Source organism: Chaetodon trifascialis, chromosome 19 (genome assembly GCF_039877785.1).
Source record: "Chaetodon trifascialis isolate fChaTrf1 chromosome 19, fChaTrf1.hap1, whole genome shotgun sequence".
Taxonomy (NCBI): Eukaryota; Metazoa; Chordata; class Actinopteri; order Chaetodontiformes; family Chaetodontidae; genus Chaetodon; species Chaetodon trifascialis.
Window position 1 is genome coordinate 9,998,011 of NC_092074.1, and position 21,517 is coordinate 10,019,527.

The following is a 21,517-nucleotide window of genomic DNA, read 5'->3' on the forward strand; positions in this document are numbered from 1 at the left end:
ACTGTGTATTATTTAAGTATTGAAATTGAAAGAACATGAATAAATACATGGACCTTCATACATACCTTCACCATAACTTCTGCTCAACAGATACGCAGCTCACAGGGCTGCTGGTGTTTGTGGCTCTGGTTTACGTATGAAATGCTCCAAAATGTACTAAGACATAAAAGTCAGACCACATCATAAAAAAGAAATGAAGTATTCTCCGTCTACTTGCATATTTATGATTAACAAGTCCTGGACTGATTGCTGACATAAGAGAAGAGGAGATTACAGTCCACCCTGACCTGACTGCTCATGCTCCACTTTTTAATATCTATGATAATACCAGCACACCAAGGAGACTTGCTATATTATCATAGTGATCAGAACATGTCACCACCAAGCATCAGAGCTAACATCAATTTCATTTTCATTAAACCAAACATCACAGCGTCTCAAACACCTCTTTCCCTCCCTGTGTTTACTGTTGTGATGCTCTCTCGCACACAGATTTAGATCTAGATTCCACAGATCTTAACTACTAGTTAAACCAGAGTACAGATGTCTGATTAGATCTCGATGGTCACCTTTTGGTTCCCTACATTTCCCAGACTCGGGGTGACTCAGCCTTGCCTCGCTTCCGCTCGGAGCTGCAGCGCATGTCAAAATAGCCACTGCCGCATATGTGCACTCATGCATATTTCAGAATTGGTTCCCTCCCCGCCTCCTCCACATTCAGACCTCCTTTCCTGCAATTTTATCTGACCATAAATATTGAATAGCAAGTAGGCATTCCTGTAAATCGACTACATTGGTGTATGCGAGAGATAAGTGAGCATTACTTCCCCTGGTTGTAGTAAATTTTGCTGGACAGCTGCGGTGACTAAAATGGTGCTTGTTCCCTCATGCATGGGAGAGAATCTCAAACCGGGGGTATTCTAAAAGGGGCTGTGGTGAGTGTGTGAGGTGAGAAGTGCAGTGTTGGGAGTGTTGTGATGGCGCGCTGTCACTCTTCCCTCCACATTCCTGATAACCAATTCATGGCAAAAGTCACATGAATCTTTAAGGAGGGCTCCGCTTAGAAACAGAATTTTCCCATTTACTCTGGAGGGAAACACTGTCTCTGAATATTGTTACACAGCCTCCACAACATCATTAATACCTTACAAGGGTATGTGTGTATACAGTAGGAATTAGTGCATCTGTATGTAATGCTGTATGTACAGTGGGGTGGACACAATATCAGAAACACGTGTGCACTGCAGTACAGCAGGCCTGCAGTAAACGTTAATGTACGTTTCTGAGGATGACAACTGAGACAATTTGACCTTTTCTTACACAGTCCACAACAAAAACTTCATAATGACTGTAACACATTCAAATATTTTAAGATAAACTAAAATAAATAAATAATTTCCTGGATTTTTATTTCAAACACTGAGCACACACCAGCAGTAGTAAACACGGACAGCGATGCTGCGGATAACTTTTAACTGGAATTAGGGGCCAGCTGGAAGTCCCATTAGCTGCTAAATAAGGCTGTGGCTAAATCAGAACTGTGTCAGCTCACAGGTTCGACCACAACATTCAGTGTCTTGACCATCATCTGTGATGCGAAAACATCAGATTTTCATACAGTCAAAGAAATGAAAATATGAATAACAGATGAAATCCTAGTGCACCACAGACCTCTTGAAAGCACGGTCACTCACAGCGGTGCCCACCATAGATGGCAGCAGAGGAAGCGGAGCTTGCATCTGGTTCAAACATAACTTATACGACTTCACTAACATCCAGGAGCTGAGAGCATTAGAGCAGCGAACGGAGAGAAGCGGCTCAGCCCTCTGTCTCCATCACACTTCTCTATTTCCACTGCGGTTAATTTTGTACTTAAGTGACTTTGAGAGAAGACTAGGTTTGTGAAAGTTCCTGTTATCCTGCCTTGCTGTATCTGCAATGATACAGGTATAAAAAGTGCAGTGATTCACCTGACAAAATGAGTTATGGCTCATCAATGTTTTAGAGGTTAGCCCCACTGCTAGCTTTTCCTTGTGTTACCTGCTCCTCTCTGTAGCTTTGCTGTCAGTGCTCAAGTCGTGCTCTTGTCCTCGCATGTGCAGTTGGGTTTATGGTGCCACTGGCAGATATGATACAACTGCGAGTCAACAGGAGAGGGACAGGCCACACACGACACACACGTGTGAGGCGCATGAGTGCACAGGCAGAATTTGGGTCTGATCTGCGGTATTACAGCGGTGCAGCTGAAACCTCAGAGTCTTGTATCACTTTCTGATATGCATTGGTTAGCCTTTACACCCCTGCATCCGAGCAACTGATGTATGGTTGAAAGCTCTGGAAAAAGGTCAAGAGCTGAGCTTTCATGCTAACCTTTATGAAGCACAATGTTCCATTTTTGCTCATTAGGCGCCAGCTCAAGCAAGGATTCATCAGCACAATAAGCAAAATATAATCACACATCTCAGGCACCGGTGTAGAAAATGCAGCGATATTTTGAAAAACGCTGCCAGTATCACAGGCGCCAGGGCATAAAACACAAGTCAACATATGCACAAACAAATTCTGAATGAATTATTGATGGATTTTGGAAGCTGGTTTCCTTTTATCAGCATCAGAGCTTCCTGTCATTGAACCTTGACTGTTGCAACATGCACAAGGAGTAAAACAACCAGTGTAGGGACACTTACAGGAGCTACTTTCTTCACGGTAATATCAAGAGAAGAAATACAGGTTCTGCTTTCGCTTACATTTGCATTACATGGCTCCTGTATCCTGCACATATTTTGCCTGAGAGAATGCATGCAGTTGACTGGTGATCCAGTAGATGTTTAAGGCATTCTTTTGGATCTTTACCCTACATTTTACAGAGTTCCTGCAAACTGTGGAGATTTTGCCTGCAGCAAGCCTGTATGATTCTCCATAGCTTTAATAGCCTGTGGGAATAATGGGTGGCCTGTACATGAAAAGCGCAGATAATCACACAAAGAGAAAAGCCCTGGTTGAGGCCTTCTTCTACAGAGAGCTCATGTCACACGGCAGGATTACAATACCACCTCTGGGGAGCTTCTTAGTAGGACAAAAGTACACACAGCCCTCACATACTGACTATGACATGCACGTACGTAGGCTCATAATGACAAAGACACAATGGCACCACTTATGTGCGCACACAAATGCAGTGACACTGCAAGAGAAAAGATGTTTGAATATCCCCCCCCCCCCAGCTCTCTCCAGTGCATTCTCCCTGCCTTTGTCTGGCAGAGAAGAAAGACGTGTCTCACGCCACTCTCACTCTGAATCATTATCCTCCTGTCTGCCCATCAGTCCATCTCATTTTTCAGTCAGGCCTGTCTGTCTTTCTCTCAGCAGGCATCGCACTGTGCTCTCCATTCTGTCTTGCAGAGAATATCAGCATGTGAAGCCGTACTCATCTCTCAGAGCCAGATGGATGTCTCTCTAACTGCCACTCTCCTCTGCCTCATCTGCTCCACTCAAGGTTAAACAGAAAAAAGGACAACGGGCATTAGCACGGTTCAAAACACAAGGCATTCGCACGCGCCGGCATACACACATTCCTGCCGCCATCCAAAGCACCTTTAATTTTCCTATTATCACTCCATGCATCTTCACATTAGCCCCATGCTTCAGCACCTTTACAATATCATGACCACCCACACATATCCATCTTCGGTGGGGAATGGGTCCTGAATGCTGCTCTCAACCTTCAGGCTGACCTCCGGCTTTAATTTATTTTGAAAAACATTCACATGCACACACAGGCGCTGAATGCACAAACAAACCAGGCACGTGCAGATATACAGGCACACTCGTATACATATAAATACACACACACACACACACACACACACACACACACACACAGAGACAGTCCTTAGGGCCGCAGCCCAAGAGACTGGCCTGTCAGTGCCAGTTCTGGCCATCCAGCCATTAAATCTGGCATTCATGAATGGAAATATATTCAGCTTTCGACCAGAATTTATTCCAAAGCAAATTTGATAAGGGTCATTCACATGTTGATTCACATGCTGACAGCCAGGTTTTTACAAGGCACGTCATGATTGTTTTCTCCCCACCAAACAGTCTAAATATAAACAGCGGGGAGCTCACGCTGAAAAAGATTGCATTTTTGCTTCTCTATAAATAACAGCAAGCTTCCAATCAAAGTTACAAAATGTGGATGCAGCGAGTGTGTCTGACTTTGTGTTTACACTTGAGTGTGTGCATGCTTGTGGGTGCGCGGAGTTGGTCGCGCCTACGTTAGCAGGTCGGAGTGATGGATGTCTTCAGTGTAAAAGCGTCACACCTGAATTTGTCAGGAACTCCTGGAGGAATGGTTGAGAAAATCCGACGACAACACAGCGGCGTTTGATTTTCAGTCTTTTTGATAGCTACTGCAATGCTCATTTCTTGACATCACACAGAGGGAAAACACATTGCTTTAGCAAAAAGACGGGAAGCACATGCACGAGTCAGATCGTCTGTGCGCGGGGAGACACGAAAACAGGCCAGCTGCCCATTTCAACACCATCTACAGACAGTTCTGTCTCAATTCACCAACTCTCCATTTGAGAGCTGCCGACTCATATTTGATGTCCAACAGAAGAAAGGAGGAAACAACTAGCTTTGCATTGTCGCAGCAGATATATCCCAAAGTGGTGTTTTTGCGGACGACAGAATGGACTTAAGTGGTCAAGGGAAAGCAGGGTATTGACCTGCATTTGAAGACGTGTTGCGGGTCCTTAATCCATAAAAGGATCTTGTCAGCAGGGTGATGTGATGCCAGTAGCCTGCTGGGCTAGCTGTGGAGACGGCCAAGCCCTGGAAGGCAGTCTGGCTGGTGGGACAGTATGGCCAGAGAAACTACCATCTGCTGGGGAGAGATGTGTGTTTTCACACACACTGCCCCCTTTGGCAACAGCAGTTTGAGAGGGCTTCTCAAGGACTGGAGAGCAGGGTGAACAAGCTGAGATGAGGCCACAGGGTGACCCTGCAAAACACTCAAAATGAATCCGGTGCACAACCAAAACCCATTGGTATTTCACGTACAGTGAATATCAGCGTGCGCCACACACACATGCACAGACAGATGAGTGCATACACTGCAAACTCTTCACGGCCACACAGAAACATATGGAATAGCAACTGGCGGAGCATTTCTATTCTCTTGATTTTGAACTAAAGACTGTCTGTGCTGTACATTTGAGATATTGTAAATATCTCTTGTAAAGAGTATATGTGAAAATGTAATATTCAGTGTTCTCTCTTTTTGTTGCCTCTCTTTCTTGCACTCACTCACACACACACACACACACACACACACACACACACACACACACACACACACACACACACACACACTAAATGAAGAGCCACTAAAGGTCTGTCTGTGCTCTAGCCTCGAGCCTGGCTTATCCTCTTTCAATTTTCCTTTTCTCCTCACTTCAAAGTACTGAATGTTTTGTCAAACACAATTAAAAGAAATACAATATTTGTCTGGAAATATGACAATAATTTTAATTAAAAATCTGGCCAACTGGAGAAGCAGCAACATGTGAGATGTACGGGAGAATTTCTGCACGGTTACATTATAATTCAGCCACAATGGAACAATGTCAGGAAGGAGATCCAGTACATTCATTTCATTTACTGTACATATTGCATTATACTGTGGCATTTTAATAGAATTTGAATATGATTCCACCTCACCTTATTCACTCTGCTTCCATTTGTGTCATCTCAAACCAATTAATGGTGAGTGGAAGTGGACTATATAACACTCTGTAAAGTCTGCACTCACTGACACACCAAAGACCACGAGCAGCATTGGCCAGGGCGACTGAAATGCCAAAGATATGTTTGGGGTACATTGTCTGTAAACTAAAGAGAGTTAATTCTGTAACAGTTAAGTGTCTCACAAATCTGGGTCATAAATCTTCATCTAAGAAAAACAAACAAATTAAAGCTATCTTTTAAACTAGATTGACTTTCTACAAAGTGAAGAGCATGTCTCAGTATGCAGCAATAAATGCTGAAAAATAAATTTTATATTAGTTTAGTCACGCCTCAGAAGTCTGCCTGCTTTCTTTACACTGTCTTTTTATGTTGGGCTTCGACAAAAATAACAGAACATGGGAAGAAGTTAAAATCAAAGACGAAAAATCACTTTGTTTCTAAATACACATATCTGAAGATATCCATGGTGATGGAAATTTCCTGCTAATGGTGGTTTAGCACATCCCCATCCCAACCCACCCACCCACCCACCCAGCCAGCCAGCCAGCCAGCCCCCTTAATATGGAGAGATGTTGCACGCTTATTTTCATGCAGCACGCCACTCGGGAACAGTGGTGAGGAGGGATCAGTTGAGCAAACAATGGAGAAAAAGGCTGTGTCTGCAACATGGTTTGGTTTGGAAAAGCTGGCTGCCAAGCACAATACAATTAATATGTAGACTATGCATGTTGGCATGCAAACAAGTCCATAACCGTGAGTATGTCAGACATACAGCATATAATTCCACTCTGTTTTTCATGGCTGCTGCACTGCTTAATATTCAGCAGTTATTAGGGAACAGATCAAATCCATGATATGTTTCCAAAAACAATGTTGTCTACTGAAGTAAGGCTATACCTCCTCACCCTCGTCATCTGCCGCATGTTGATCCCAAAATTGCATTTGCGTCAGTGACAGCTCATCAGCCTTGGGAGAGCAATCCTGATGCCACGCTGAGATGTGTGATAACAAGCTGAAGCCTGTCCCAGAATTTATAGCTCGTATAGCATCGACAGCGCCTGGTCCAAATTCATTTTGACAGCAGCGGTGTTTGTTGGAGTTTCCCATCAAACAGTGATGTCATTCAAGTCTGCCTTCCTTTGTAATTGCGTTTACTTTGATAACCAATTCTGTCAATGTCCAAGCTCAATTGATAGACATTTAAGTATGTCGATCCAAAATTTGCACTGTTGATTAGATGTCATCTACACCCCCTCACTCTGTTTTTAAGTGACGACTAACAAATAACTATTGATCTCACCACTGCACTGACATGACTGACTGTCCATCAATCTCATGTGAACGTTCCCAATATATTTTCTGTTCTTACTGATCCTTCATTTGCTTTGTCACGTATTGATTGATGATGTCATTTCAGCATCCCCGCATTTAGTTTTAGCGCCTTTGGTTTCATCCCAAATTCACACTTCGAGATGAGTCACTTGTCAGTTAATTCATTTAGCCCCCCTCCCCTGTCTGACTGCCTCTTCTTTAAACATCTAAAGTAAATTACTGAGTCGCACAGACGCCGGCGAGGGCTTTTAGGCTTTAGGACAATATATAGTGCTACAGCATTTATCATGAAGATCAAGCAAGAAGGATGTGATGACTCATGCATGCAGAAACATAACCAACAGACATATCCTTTAACAAACGCCGTAGCAGTTTGATTAGGGCAAAGTTAGGGAAACAATATGTCGACTTGTACTTTGGTATCTGGAATGATGGAGCCAAATAGCAGCAGCCTGCTGCTGAACTGAATTCTTGTTTTCATGCAGCCCTGCTCTAATGGCTATGGACTCAGCATGGCATTTAGTGAAGCAGAATAATACATAATCTGTCCTGTTTAACTTTTAGCGTACAGACAATGCTCTGCAGCCTTAAATGGGACATTTCAATGCTTTTGTATTTAAATATCATATCTAAGGAAAATGTTGAGTTTCTTTTTTTCTAGTATTTGATCCCATATGAGAACCACTGTCAGCTCCAGACGTATGGCACATCAGTAAGAGTGAGATATTTATTGCAGAGATTGCCTGCATTGAGCGTGCTCTGACGTATTTGCTGCCATGGTACACCTGACACCTTCTCTTTGATGTAAGCCTCTCGATTCTTAAGTCCTCAGCTGCATGGGCACTTCCACACAACAGAGAAGGGGTTTATCTGTCAGGGGGGCCATCAGAAATGATTTGTTGATGATTTGATTTTCATCCCAGGGAGCATATGGCTGCATTAATAAATGCTTCCAAACAGGCTGAGTACTGAGGCGACCTGATGATGGAGCTGTGGCATAATCTCTGAGATGAAAGGAGAAAACTCTTTGAAAAACTTTCTGAGCCAATCTGCTAAACTCAGATTCAAATGTGTCCCATTTTGTGCATGTGTGATGTTCTCTGCAAAGTTAAAATTCACATTCGGATCATCCCATGAATGTTGTTTTGTTTGTCAGGCTTCCACTAATTAATGCGTCTTTTCATTCACCTGCAAGAGTTTCCTGCAGATTCACAGTCAGGGTGTTGGAATCGTCTGTTATGTCACCGATGAAAGCCGAGTCACACACCACCCTTAATCTTCGAGCTTAGTAATAGCACTCAATTTAAGAGTATGAAAGTTGATTTCCCCATGCATCATGTCGCATCTGTGCAGGTTGCATATCAAAACAGCTTTTCTTTGTAGATGGTAAAATTGCCTGTCTGGAGTATTAACCTTCAAAGCAGTTTTTTTGGCCTTTCACTGTACATATCACGTGCCTGGTGATGAGTGCACTTCACCTACTACGCATCCACGTTGACAGAGAACTGTAAATACGACAAGCATGCAAAAAACGGTGCTTTGATAACAGTTTCTGTAATGAGCTACAGCAAGATCAGATGCTCTTCTACCTCTGGTGCCAATCAGGTGAGGAGCAGCTTGGGAAAATAATTTCCCTGATAATTGGCCAAACAGGCAGCTGTGGCCTTCAGCCTGCTGCTCTTGATAAATAGGTGTTAAGCACTCTTCCTATCAGTGCATTTTAATAGATTTTTTACATGTATTTGCCTAAATGTGAAGTTATATAAATCAATTCTATAAACAAACACATTGTAAAATGGTCATAAAGTTAAATCAAAAGTAATTAAGTGAAGAAGAAATAAAGACATCTGCACACATCCTTCACCTCCCTTTGGCTGTCTAAGACAAAACATGAAATAATCAGTATCAATGTATAAAGTATACAAAGTGAAGGGTGAGTGCTAGGTGGTTCATTTGGCGTTACCGCAGCAGCATTCTGATTTTATAAATGTTCTCAGAGAGAAACACTTCCTGTCTGGTTGATGCAGCTAACAGGAGCTAGCTAGCTAGCCAAAAGTTGCTGAGCGTGATAAAATGATGGGATGTGCACTGGTGACAACTTCACTGTCATGTCATGGCAGAAAAATGACTTTTAACAATTTCCTACATTATTTCACAATTTATTTGTTATTTAATACATTTGAATCTATATATTAATATGCAAATGTGTTATTCTTTTTTACGTAACACTGAATTCTTAAGCAGTCATGCCAGTCATTCTCACCTCGCACCACAATGGTGGTAGACTTCTTGGCTGGGTTTCCCACGTTGTTGCTGGCCACACAGCTGTAGACCCCTGCCTCATCTGAAGTGATGGCTGGAAGTGTGAGTGTGCCCCCCTTCACCACGCTCCTTTGTGGCAGGCTGTCATTACTGCTGACCCAGGTGAGAGTCGGCGGCGGCTCTCCGCCTGTGGTGATGCACACCAAAGACACCGTCTGGCCAGGATTCACCACGATAGGATCCTCCACCAGCAGCTTGATGGACGGGGAGGCTGTGGAGGAAGAGCGTGCAGAGTCTCAGAGAAGAGTTTTTAAGCTGGGGGTCCAAGGAAGTTGAAATCCATTAGGAATGTTGTTGTTGATTCTTAGTTTAGGCTGGTTTATTCACACATGTGGTCAGTGTGGATGAAGCAGAGCCAGAATCAGGCTTCATTCATATTAGATATGGTGTAGGTGCAGATAAAATACTGATGTCTGTGTGTGTTTGTGGGGGAATGGATGTGTATAAATCTACAAGCTGGAATGAGTGAGTGTCTGTGTGTGTGTGTGTGTGTGTGTGTGTGTGTGTGTAAATGTTTATGTCTGTGTGTAGTTCCATGTGAATTGGGACATTCCAGACCCTTTGCGGGATAAAACACATAAATCTGTAGAGTTGTGCAGTAACACAAAGCTCCATTCTTTATCCTTAAATGGAAACTCAGAGTGCCACCAGATGTTGAGGTGCTCACTCCCAATAAGCCTTCGAATCCTTGAAGCTCATCCCTAACACATGAAACGGATGGATGGAATGGATGAATGGAAATGGATTTAGCCTTGAGCACAGTACCAACCTATAAAATTCTCTGTAAAAAGTATATAGTCGGGGTTTCACAGAATAGTCGACTATCAAAGCCACTAGTCAACACTGTGCATCGTTGTACATTATTCGTTGTGGATTGTGGTTTTAGCACGGTACAGTAATAAAGCAGTGCAATGCATCTACAGCAGACATGCAGCTGGTGGCGCTGTGAGGTGTTGATGACAAGTCAAAGCTGTCATGTACAGTGTGGGGCGCTGCAGCAGCAGACAGACAAGCAGCAAGCGCAAGAGGCAGAAAGAAACATGGCTGTACATCCAGTGCTCGACTACAATCAACAGCATGGATTTACTTTATAGAGCAGACATAGATTTGTTTGAACAATCGTTTTTTACTTTATGCCATGTTAAATAAACACAGTTTAAGGTATTTAGAGAAGGAAAGACTCCTGCTATCCCGAAGCCAGCCGCATTGCTACTACAGTCAAAGAGTATCTCCAGTTTGTACAAGCTGGCAGGAGGTTTAGTCCAATCAGATCCAGGATCATTTAAACACGGTCAATCGAGCACTCTGCTATTTCACCTTCGCCAAGGTCAATAAATTAACCCTTCACTGCTATATTTGAGACCTTTTGATGAAAATATGATATATCTCCTGCTCTTAATCGACTGCTCAGCTGCTTTTTGGGAGTAGTTGATGACTGCTAACATTCAGCAGTCGTGAACGCCGTACTATGAAGACGATTTAAAAGTCGGATTTAGATGGGCCGATTATGGTAATAGACAAAACATATTAAATGTGATTATGTCAGGTAAGCAGGTCATGCAGAAAAGTCAAGAGTCTTAAGAGTACCTGTCTTATTGGTGAGTCTGAAGATAACACTGCGGTCGGGGATCCCACACACATTTCTGACCGAGGCGATGCAGCTGTAGTTTGCGTAGTCCTGGGGACGGAGGTTCTTCAGCTTCAAAATCTTCGTTTCCCCCTGCAGCTCAGACCAAACCAACACTGGTATGCAAATGTGTGCAAAAATATCAACATAATCAAGTAAAAGAAATGCAAAAAAAAGTAGGTACTAGGAAGGAGATGACAAAGGCCAAACAGCTCCAAAGAAAGGTCAAAGAGATGAATATTCATACAGTTTTAATGAGGCCAAAAATGAAAAGCAAAGGTGGCCGAGTTCAAGAATATTACTGTAAATCACTCGAAAAAGATGGTGGTATTTTTCACAGAAGATAATGTGTCAACTTGTTCAAGACTACTCTTCACTCAAAGGCACTGCAGTATTTTCACCATTCAGCTCCAGGGATATGAAGGGCTCGGGAGGGGATCCCTCCAGAGGAATCTCACTGAGAACGCGTTTGCTTCCAGCCAGCCCGTCAACCGTGAGCCCCGCCCACAAGGCTACGATGAGGATGTGAGCGTTTGATCGGCCTGACTCCAGTGTGTGGGCGTTGGGTTGGAGGTGGCAGATTGAAACATGAGTCAGCCACACGCTGCGCCAGTCTACACAACATGACAATCACGCACGTCTATCAAACCTTTTCATATCCAGTGAGGCTCGTGAATAACTTAATTTTATTAGATTAGCCACGCACCCAACACTCATGCTTCTGTTCTCTCTGTCACCTCCTCTGCTTGGGAGCAGATATCAGGAGATGAGGTCCACAGTATTCAGAGTGCAAACTTTACTCACAGCGGATTGGAAGGAAAATCTATTTAGAAAATGCAAGGGGCAGAGAAAGGAATGGAAAGGACAAACACATTAAAATGAATTGGACTCGGGGATTGATGGCTATATTGATGGAAAGACTGAACGCTAAAGTATACAAGAGCCTCAGGAACGGGGCTTATGGCTGTTGGTAAAGGGCAAAGAAATCTTGGAGAAGTGCACCGTCAGGAGGTGTCAGCTGAAAATCATTTCTGGGACCACTTTATTTGAAGGGGTGTGCATAAGGATGACATGAGCCCGTCATAACCACGACATGACAACTGTCATAAAGACTCCTACCTGGTCAGTCTTCAGTCTTATGCGCACCCCTTCAAATAAAGTGCTGCTGTATTTCTCCAGATTTGTTTTCATGTCTTATGAGGGATTGAATGCTCGACTTTGGGAGCACAGATTCAAAACCAGCTTGAGGAATATAAAGTGCATGGTGGTAAAGATGGAAAAGGAGGGCATTCTCATGCTAGCAGCAGGAAGATGCGTTGACTACACGGGGGCCGAGAATAGGAGCGAGATAGCTCAACAAAAGAGCCGTGGAAAAATGCCATTCTGAATATAAATGTGATGCGTGCATCACATTGATATGTTGCTAACTGGGAATTTAAATGGTTATCTAGAAAACATGGTTAAACAGAACATCGCACTGCAAGAAAACATCAAATATATTAAAACATACGACTACGATAAAGAGGGGAAGACAATCTGACGAGAGATGAGAAATGGCTCCATTATACCTTTGATAATTGTGCTATTCTCTGGCACTTTGCGAGGTGGAGGAGAAGGTAACAGGCAGCAGAGAGGACAGGGTTTCTACAATAAAAGCACAGCTCTGGGCCTCACTTAATGATGAACGTGTTCTGCATGTGAGAGTTTAACATGCCACCACTGCATTTCTATAGTATCAGTGGGAATATAAAAACATTTGGCATACTGAAAGGGGTGCCGGAGAATGAAGCCGGAATGAAGAATAATGGAGGGAGGAAGGTAAAGAGACGAACTTAATTCGCAAATCTGCCGGGGCAAAATGAAGGCTTGACTGCATTCTAATGGACTCAACTTGAGCCGTAGGCTCGATTTTGGCCAGTTATGAATTTGTAACTCAATTGTCTGAGTATGTTTCAGGAAAGTTCAGACATATTGTTGAAAAATAATGTTATTAGTCATTTCTATGAGCAAATTACTGGGAGTTTAGTCAGGATTTATTTGAGGATGGACTCACACAAAGCTAATCTCCGGGTTTGGGTTGCGCTCAAATTTCCAGGCCCAATTAAAGCTTTAATAGAGGGCAGGATGAAGAAGGGAGGGAAGGAGAAAAGAGGTATGAAGAGCAGGACGGAGAAGGGAAGAGTGTCTGATGAGGCCCAGTTATGCAGCTTCTTCAGCCTCCTTCGCCCACGCCATTAGTTCCCAGTCATCTTTCTTCATTTGGCCAAACATCAATTTCACTTCCCTTTTCCCTCTCTCTCTCTCTCTCTCTCTCTCTTTCTCTGTCTTAAGCCTCTTTTCCTCTCTCGCGTGTCTTTTTCTCTTTCTCGTAGATTTCCATTCCCTCTGCCGCCCAATTCAGCATAGAAAATCCCTTACTAGTGACAGAACAATCTGAATCAGGTCTTTGTTGGCAGCACAAGATCCTGTTTTTAGAACAAAAGCTTCTCAATTTTCAAATTGTAAAGAAAATCCAACTGATTGTGCAGAGAACTCGATCTTTCTGTCAGCAATTTGTCATATATGCCTGTAACTACGTGAAACTGGGTAAGTGAGACTCGTGTTGCCCCTCGTTGGGCTAATGAGTGCAACTTTTACTGTCCCACAGCACAGCAAGGGGTGGTGTTCGGGTTTGGAGTGGGGATTGTAAAACAAAAAAAAACTCTTCCTGTACATGAAGGCAAGTGAAATAGCACCATTATTATTACAGTATTTCATGTTGCAATATGTCACCTTTGCAACAAGATGCTGTGTTGATTCATTAATTAGCATCTGTGGCTTACTCATCTCTGTTGTGAAAATGCAGGAAGAGGAAGGAAGCGTGTTGTTTTTACACTTCTTACTCATTGTCATCAGCGGTTGAAGGTCATCATTTACATAATGCAGCGTCTGTTTAAGGCCTGATCATCCTCCATATACTGAATTACAGTGCATTAATGTTGATTGCTTGTAATAATAATAGTAAAACTATCAAACATGACAAGACCAATCAAACACAATCTTTTTGTTTTTGCACAAATGCTCTGCTCTCTCAATCTGTTGTAACGGGAACATTAGCCAAAAAAAAGAAAAAAAAAATTGTCTTTACACACGTAAATTAGCAATCATAGATTCAAACAACCACTGTAATGCACACACCCTCTCACAGTGAGAGAGCATTGTCTCATCAGAAACTGCTGTGTTTCTACAAATGTTAGCCCCCCCTTCCGAGGTGCCACAACTGGTCATGAAAGCACCTCTTAATATGAGAGAGCACTGTCTGAAAGAGCTTCAGCAAATTTAGCTGCCGATCTTTTGCTTTGCTTTCAGGAAGCTGATAATGGTTGTTTCACAATGGTTGTATCAGCCTATTTGTCCTTTCTTTGTAGTGTGCGCGGGGGGGGGGGGGGGGGAATAAAGGTACGCGTCTTCATGATGGAACAACATAAAGCACCAACAGAACAAAAGTCCTCAACTGCCTGATAACAGCCAGAAGTCTTTACCCTGATAAAATCTGTCTTTGCATCCGCTGTTCTCTCTGATTTGATCCTTTCATCCACATCACGTTGCCTCTGTCTTACCTGAGTGAAAAACGGCTCATAGATCTCCACTCCCTTGTCCGAGCCCTGCGTCAGGACCTCCCGCCCGCGATGCCAGCTGTAGCGGACGGGCGGGTTGGAATTGGCCACGCAGCGCAGGAACACAGTCCTCTCATAGTAGAACTGTTCCTTAGCTTCTCCTATACTCTGGTGCACCGTCACCACCGGGTCATCAAGGTCTGCGGGAGGGAGCACAAACAGGAAGGGGGAACGCCATCAATAAACACTTTTCCATGAGCTGTTCAATTGACGAATGAGTCGAAGACATCTCGGATCAATCAATCACCACAGACCACATTTCACACATAAATATGTTTTGAAACAAATCATGACCACAAATACAATCTCCCTTGACGGTCCTCACTGTGGTTAAAGATCTGACCGGAAGGGTCAGAATTCTCATCGCATTAGGAGAACCACCTATCAGCATGCACACAGGGGTTGATGTGTGAAAGGAGGTGAGAAGCCCTCTGCTTGAACCACTTAAGTCAATAGGATGCAGCCCAAGGGCACATTGACTTCCCAGTCAATGAGCGAGCCCTATGTGTTCCAAGTTGCACTCCATTGAGAGCTTCAAACATGAGTGAGGATGACAAATACTGTGCACAGAATGATGTTTGATGTCCGTCACTTCAAAGAATAATGTTTGGCTGGCCTCCGCTCCGATTTAGGCACTCTGATTTGACACATCTGTTACTCTACCCCATTTCCCAGCAGATCTGAGGGAAGTTTTACTCCAACGCGAGACAGTTGGTTATTGGAGAAAGCGCTTGTGGTTGATTAAATGGATTCAAAGTTAATCATCTTACCCGGCTATCGCATTAAGCCTTGGCAAATGGTGTTCATCATAGCTGTGGTGTCTTTTAGCATGCTAATACTCCCCTTTTAGATTATGTCCATTTGCACGCTCAAAGAACGTGGGGAGCTCGCTGCTTCCCTTTCATCTCCGTCCGAGATGCAATCAGTTTTTAGCGCGAGCAAAAAGGCAATTTAAAGGGAGAGGATGAGAGGAGCTAATGCAAGTTATCCCTCATGCCAAAATTCTAACTGATAAAGGCTGACCTTTATCAGCGTATTAATGAGTGAGTTAGTGTGTCAGCGAGTGATCAACAAGGTGGATGATTGAGTGATTGAGAGAGCCGGTGTGGGAATATGTGAGTGAGAGAGAGCATGCGGCCAACAGTAAATGAACAACCAAATCTTTAACAATTATATGCCCCCATAGAAAAACTTCACACGCTTTAGGTATTATTAATGGATGAATTCATTGCTTTTAATCCAGTAGTGGTGGCCCACCCCAGGATTTGCTAAGGATCAGGTCCTAATCAAGGTGCCTGTGGGCCACAGTGCACAGCATCCAACCTCAACGCATCGGCCAGAGAATGCTGATTCTTCAGTTTCATTAAAGACATGTTCTGCCCTACAGCCCCTTAATCAAAATCTAGCAGCGGTCAATACTTCATCCAGGATCCATTACAGTGTCTCAGGTAAGAGCAATTACCTTTGGGGGGTTGGGGAAAAACAGGGGAGGGGGTGACAACGCTCTGGAGAAGACAGAGCGATTGCAGTGCCATTTTAGAGGAGCAGATTGCTCTAAGTAAATACACTGATTCATTATAGAGAGGGAGGGGGAGAGTATGAATCCTACATCTTATCTCTGGCTCTACCCAGCTTCGCCCTCATCTGTTTCCTGCTTCTAACAGTCAATTTACCAACTGTGGCAGAAATGGAGTGATTCATTGACAGCCCTATCTACCTTGGGATAACACGTGTCTTTGAACGTTAGACCCGATAGGAGGCTGTCTTCTTTTCTCCCCCCCTTGTGGTGACAAGAGTGCGAGGGTGTGTTTCTGTATGTTTGTGCATTAGGTAAGGAGCTATTAATAGGGCCGGAATGATATGCAGAGAGGAAGTGTGTGCTAGGAGCGCAAAGAGATAAATATGGAAATATGGAAATGTACCACTGGATTAAAATTTGAAAAAATTCCACCTCCACCATCACTCTTTCTCCCGTAAGGATGGTGTGTGTGCGTGTGTGTGTGTGCGTGTCACTCTTGTGCAATTAGCTTCTGAAGTCATGCTTGACTGATTGTGAAGCTTAAATCCCAGAGCCCAGAGGAAAACTGCGGTGTACAGGCCGCCTGCGCCAGAGTTGTTAGGGTTTGTAATTGCAGGTTTATGGGTTCACAGGCCGGTAAATCTGCCCATGTACAGCTAAACGCTCCAGCGAACTAACCTTAGCATCACTCCTGCTCACTTCCACCAACCAGGACAAGTCTCAAAGCCCTGGCTTTCTGTGATATTAAGACACGAGGCGGCATGACACACGAATGTGCAAACGCCAGGCGCATTGCGTGCGTGAGTCAGAGGAGCTTTCACAAGACAAGCAGAAGCAAAAAAGGGTATAACACTCGGCTCATCACCAATCTCTTTATCTCCTCAAGTGAGAGCAGTTTGAACAAAACCTGAAGATGCTGCTGTTCCCGTTTGAAGAGCAGAAAGCTACTTTACAGGCCTACCAAAACATTTGTTGGACAAATAGGCACAAGTGAGTTGTTTGGATAAAAGAGAAGATGAAGATTAAAAGAAGGTGCTTCATTATCACATCAAACCTTTGCTGCCTCCTTTCATGTCCCCCAACCCCCACCTCCCCCCCAAAAAAGCACACCTGCACGAAAAATTCACACACATTACCTCACTCCACCTACCCACGCCCAAGACACATGCATGCGCTAACATCCTCGTACAGACCCGCACACACCTCTTTTGGGCCGTCTCTCGGGTGTTAATCTAATGCCAGTTTTTTTCTATTTCTTTCACGGCTTTGATGTCTTTCACTCTGTCCGCCTGATCTGCCGAAGTCACCCGGGAAGAGAACACCTATCAGGCTCCCAGGCTGTCAGCCATGAGCGACAGAGGCCTGCGAATAATTTCACCTAATCACTGTCCCAGCTTGATTACCAGCGGGAGCCGCTGACCTGAATGACATTTCAGCAATGTCTTTCATGAGTAAAAACAGCCTTGTTATGTCAAAGATAAGCAATTTGCTTTTATTTCGTGCCAAGGGACAGAGAGACACAGCGGGAGGGGGAGAAGGGGCCGTGGTCGGAGGGGAACAGACAAAAGGAGGAAGAGGAGGGTCGAGAGCATGTAATAACTCCTAATTTGCTCCTATTGAGATTCAGGGTTAATGAGGTGATGGTACTGTATAGCAGATGTCTCCTGCATTTATTCCAAATAAGGGTGACTTGTCGTGGATTTTTTGGGGAGAAATATGGGCATCAGGCATAAGCGATTAGAGGAGTTATTACTTGGCAGCCTGCCCTGCGCAGGACCTCACCTTCAAGCCTCTTTATTAGGACCTGGACTTAAAAAGCAAATCCTAACAGGAGGTGAATTTATTTTCTGGCTCTTTAGACATTCTCCTACCAGATCAAATGTCCGCCAAAGGCTCATGAAAACAGTGGAGTCTGTGTGATTTTTAAAAATATCACTAGTAGCTGATTTTAAATAAAAGCCTCACATAAATAAATACATTTCCATAATGGGCAGTGAGGATTAAACATGAGATACAGTGTCTGAGATATTTGCACTGCCGATGCACAACGTGTGCGACCGATGTACTGTAAGAGGAAATTGCAAACAAAATGCAACATCAGTGCACAATGTGTAAACACACTACATCAAATAAGACAGCACGAATAAAACATGACATGGATATAATGCTGAATGGTGCGCTTTGATGCATTTCATTTATGTGGGTCGAAAGGTTAATAAGCCATATTGGTGATATATGACATCCATCTCATGTGGAGGCTCTGATGGAATATGTGAATCCAGCATGTAATTTACTGTCAGAGCATTTCTTTTCCCTCTATCTCTCAACCCCCTGGCAACAGTGACCTCTATCTCATGGCTACACTCCACAATAACTAGCTGCTGCTAGCTGCATCTATTTGGTGTCAGTTTTTGCATTACACTAAAATGTGATCGTGGTGGAGGACGGATGTGTTTTGAGGGTGGGCGAGGGCACGACGCATCCATTTCCGCAGTAAGTCCACTCTGATGATGACGTCTGTGTAACAGAGATATCTCAGTAAACCGAATATCATTCTCCCAGGCATGAGATATGAGCCGGGCGGCTTCATGTGCAGTCGGGGGGATGAAAGGAGGGAGAGGAAAGAATTGAGGAAGAGGCTCATTCAGTCGGTGTATGGTATCTGAATGTGGCAGAGTAACACATTTTTATGCTGAGAAACACATAAACAGTGTCTGGACACATATAATAGGAGAGCTAAGTGCATCTCACCACATGATCAAAATGCCAATGAACATACCACTGAGGGGCTGCTTCAACAACACACAACACAAAGTTGTGTGGGACAAAAAGTCCCACACAACTTGTCTGGCTAGCTGCTTCCCTCTGTTCTCAGTCTTTGTGCTAAGCTAAGCTGAGCAGGTGCCGGCTGTGGCTTCATATTCACCATACAAGCATGAGAGCGGTATTGATCTTCTCATCCAACTCTCTGCAAGGAAGCAAAGAAGTGTACTTCCTTTTTGATGGTCATTTCTGGTGGATAACTGTGTGTCAGTGTCATTAATGGTATATCCTGAGTTTTATTGCTCAGGATACTGAAAGTACTATTATGCTATGTATGTTTCGATAATGTTTTATACACAACTGTGTATGTTTGCTGAACCAAATGATGCTGCAGCTACAGATTTATAAATAAATGGATGAGCAATAACTTTTTGAAGTTATATGAGGACAAAACTGAAATCCTACTGGTTGGCCCTAAAACAAAAATGGAAATGCTGTTAAATAATGTGGGGAAATTAACTCCCTGGATTAAATCTCACGTTACAAGCCTTGGTGTTCTCCTAGATTCAGATCAAAGCTTCAAGTTCTACATGAACGAGGTGACGAAAACTTTTTTTCACCTTAGAAACAGCTACAGTACGACCATTCAGAAATCAAAAAGATGCGAAAAACTGATTAACACCTTCATTTCAAAATGACTCGATTACTGTAGAACCGACAGGAGAGAGCACACTGGCTTCCTGCAGCATTTAGAATTGATTTGAAGTTCCCCGTCCTTGTATACAAAGCCCTTAATGGGCTAGAACCAAGCTACATTGTGAATACCCTTGTTCACTACTTGCCTTCAGGGACGCAGCCTTTGTCAAATACACCTCAAAGGTCTGGAACAAAACTACCTACAGACATCAGGGAAGCAGCTCGCTGAATATTTTCAAAAGGAAATGATGATGACAAATGATTTTATGCATTCTATACGCGCCATTTTTAACTTTATTTTATCACTGCTTTTCCGTGGGTTTTGTTTTCCATCTTATTTTCCATTAATTTACTATCCCTGTTTTTATGCTCACTTAATGTTTTTGTTTTATGAGAAGCACTTGGTGCAAAGTCTTTACAACAGAGACATTTGTTTGCCTCTGTTGTAAAGCACTTTAAGCTGCTTTTCTTGTATGACAGGTGCTGTACAAATAAAGTTTATTTTTAGCAGTGTTATTATAATGATAGCTGTTCAGCTGAGAAGATGAGTCATCTTTGGAAATGTGGATATTTACTCATTGGTCTTTTTTGGTGTTTATTAAATGATTTGGCAAAGACAATTTTTTGCATTTAGAGGTTATAGCTACAGAGTCTATGTCTACAATCCTGTAATTACTAATATTACATGCATTTAAGGCACTCAATGGGTGTTTTTTAATAACAATGATGAAAAATGTGGTGCTCAAAACGAAAGCAATAAAAGAGAGATAACAACGTGCAAACATTGTTCTCATGCTTTTGGAAACGCACCTAATTAGCCACTTCTGTAATGAACTGAATGTCACTGGCATTTACCATTTCTTAAAAAAAAAAAAAAAAACCCTAACAAATGAATCAGTGTTTTTGTTGTGCTTGCATCAACAGAACAATAATGAATATCCAAAGCCTTGTGTCACATTAATAAAAACGTTACAGGTTTATTAGGTTAGGCAGCGCTGTGTGTCTCGGGTACAGCTCATTACAACTCATAACCCCAAATCCAGGCTTTAATATTTGAAGTTTGGAATTGAAAGTTAATCAGTGGGTCAGTTGCGAGGGATTTTAATACAGTGTAAAGGGGCAGACGTTTGAGACCGGGGGTTTTATAAAGGCTGCTCTCTGGTCTCTGCCAGGAACACAGCGAGGGGGGAGTTTGGACAAGTTGGGTTAAGGTTTGTAAAGGGCAACACACCACCCTGCCATGGCCGCTGTTTGGCATGCCTCTGTGGTGCTGCGTAACGAGTCCTGAATTATTCATTAAGCATTTCCACATTCCTGCTTTAACTTGAACTTAAATTTCTTCTGGGGGAGGGTGGAGAAAGCTTCTTTCCTCTCTCTTTGGCTGTAAAATCTTCTTTCCTTCACTTCCCCACCCCCTTACACACAGACACACACACAATCTCCTTCTTCCTCTCTCTCTTTCTTGAGCCATCATAGGATGTGCATTGAGCATTAAGGTAATGGCAGCTAACTCCCTCTCTGAGGCCACAGTCATCAGGCCTGGTTAAGTGTAATTACTGCCAATTAAAGTAGCAATGCAGAATAGAGTCAATGGAGCGATAGTGAACGATAGAGCATGCTGGAGAGTAGCCTGTAAATGGATATAGAGGACAATGGTCTTGTTAGTATTGCAAGAAGATACTCTAATGTATAGTAAAGTGGGCTTGTCCCCTCGAGCTCCTCTGCTAATGTGTAAAAAACAAAAATGATTTACATAACATGCAGTACGGATCTAAAAAGGGATTTTATTTGTACTATAAACAAACCTCCAGAGCTTAAATATAGATGTTTGATTGCTCCTTTTCCCTT

At 43.1% G+C, this 21,517-nt stretch overlaps 1 protein-coding gene across 2 annotated transcripts in view; it reads right to left on the reverse strand.

Annotated features, from left to right (window-relative positions):
* LOC139347938 (MAM domain-containing glycosylphosphatidylinositol anchor protein 2-like) overlaps positions 1 to 21,517 on the reverse strand; it is a 164,360-nt gene that overhangs the window by 72,982 nt on the left and 69,861 nt on the right. For both annotated transcript variants that reach the window (XM_070987815.1, XM_070987814.1), the window contains exons 4-6: positions 14,635 to 14,831; positions 10,996 to 11,128; positions 9,350 to 9,619 (exon numbers count right to left, since the gene is read on the reverse strand). In XM_070987815.1, the coding sequence (XP_070843916.1) occupies positions 9,350 to 9,619; positions 10,996 to 11,128; positions 14,635 to 14,831 (600 nt within the window). The remainder of the gene's footprint in view (positions 1 to 9,349; positions 9,620 to 10,995; positions 11,129 to 14,634; positions 14,832 to 21,517) is intronic.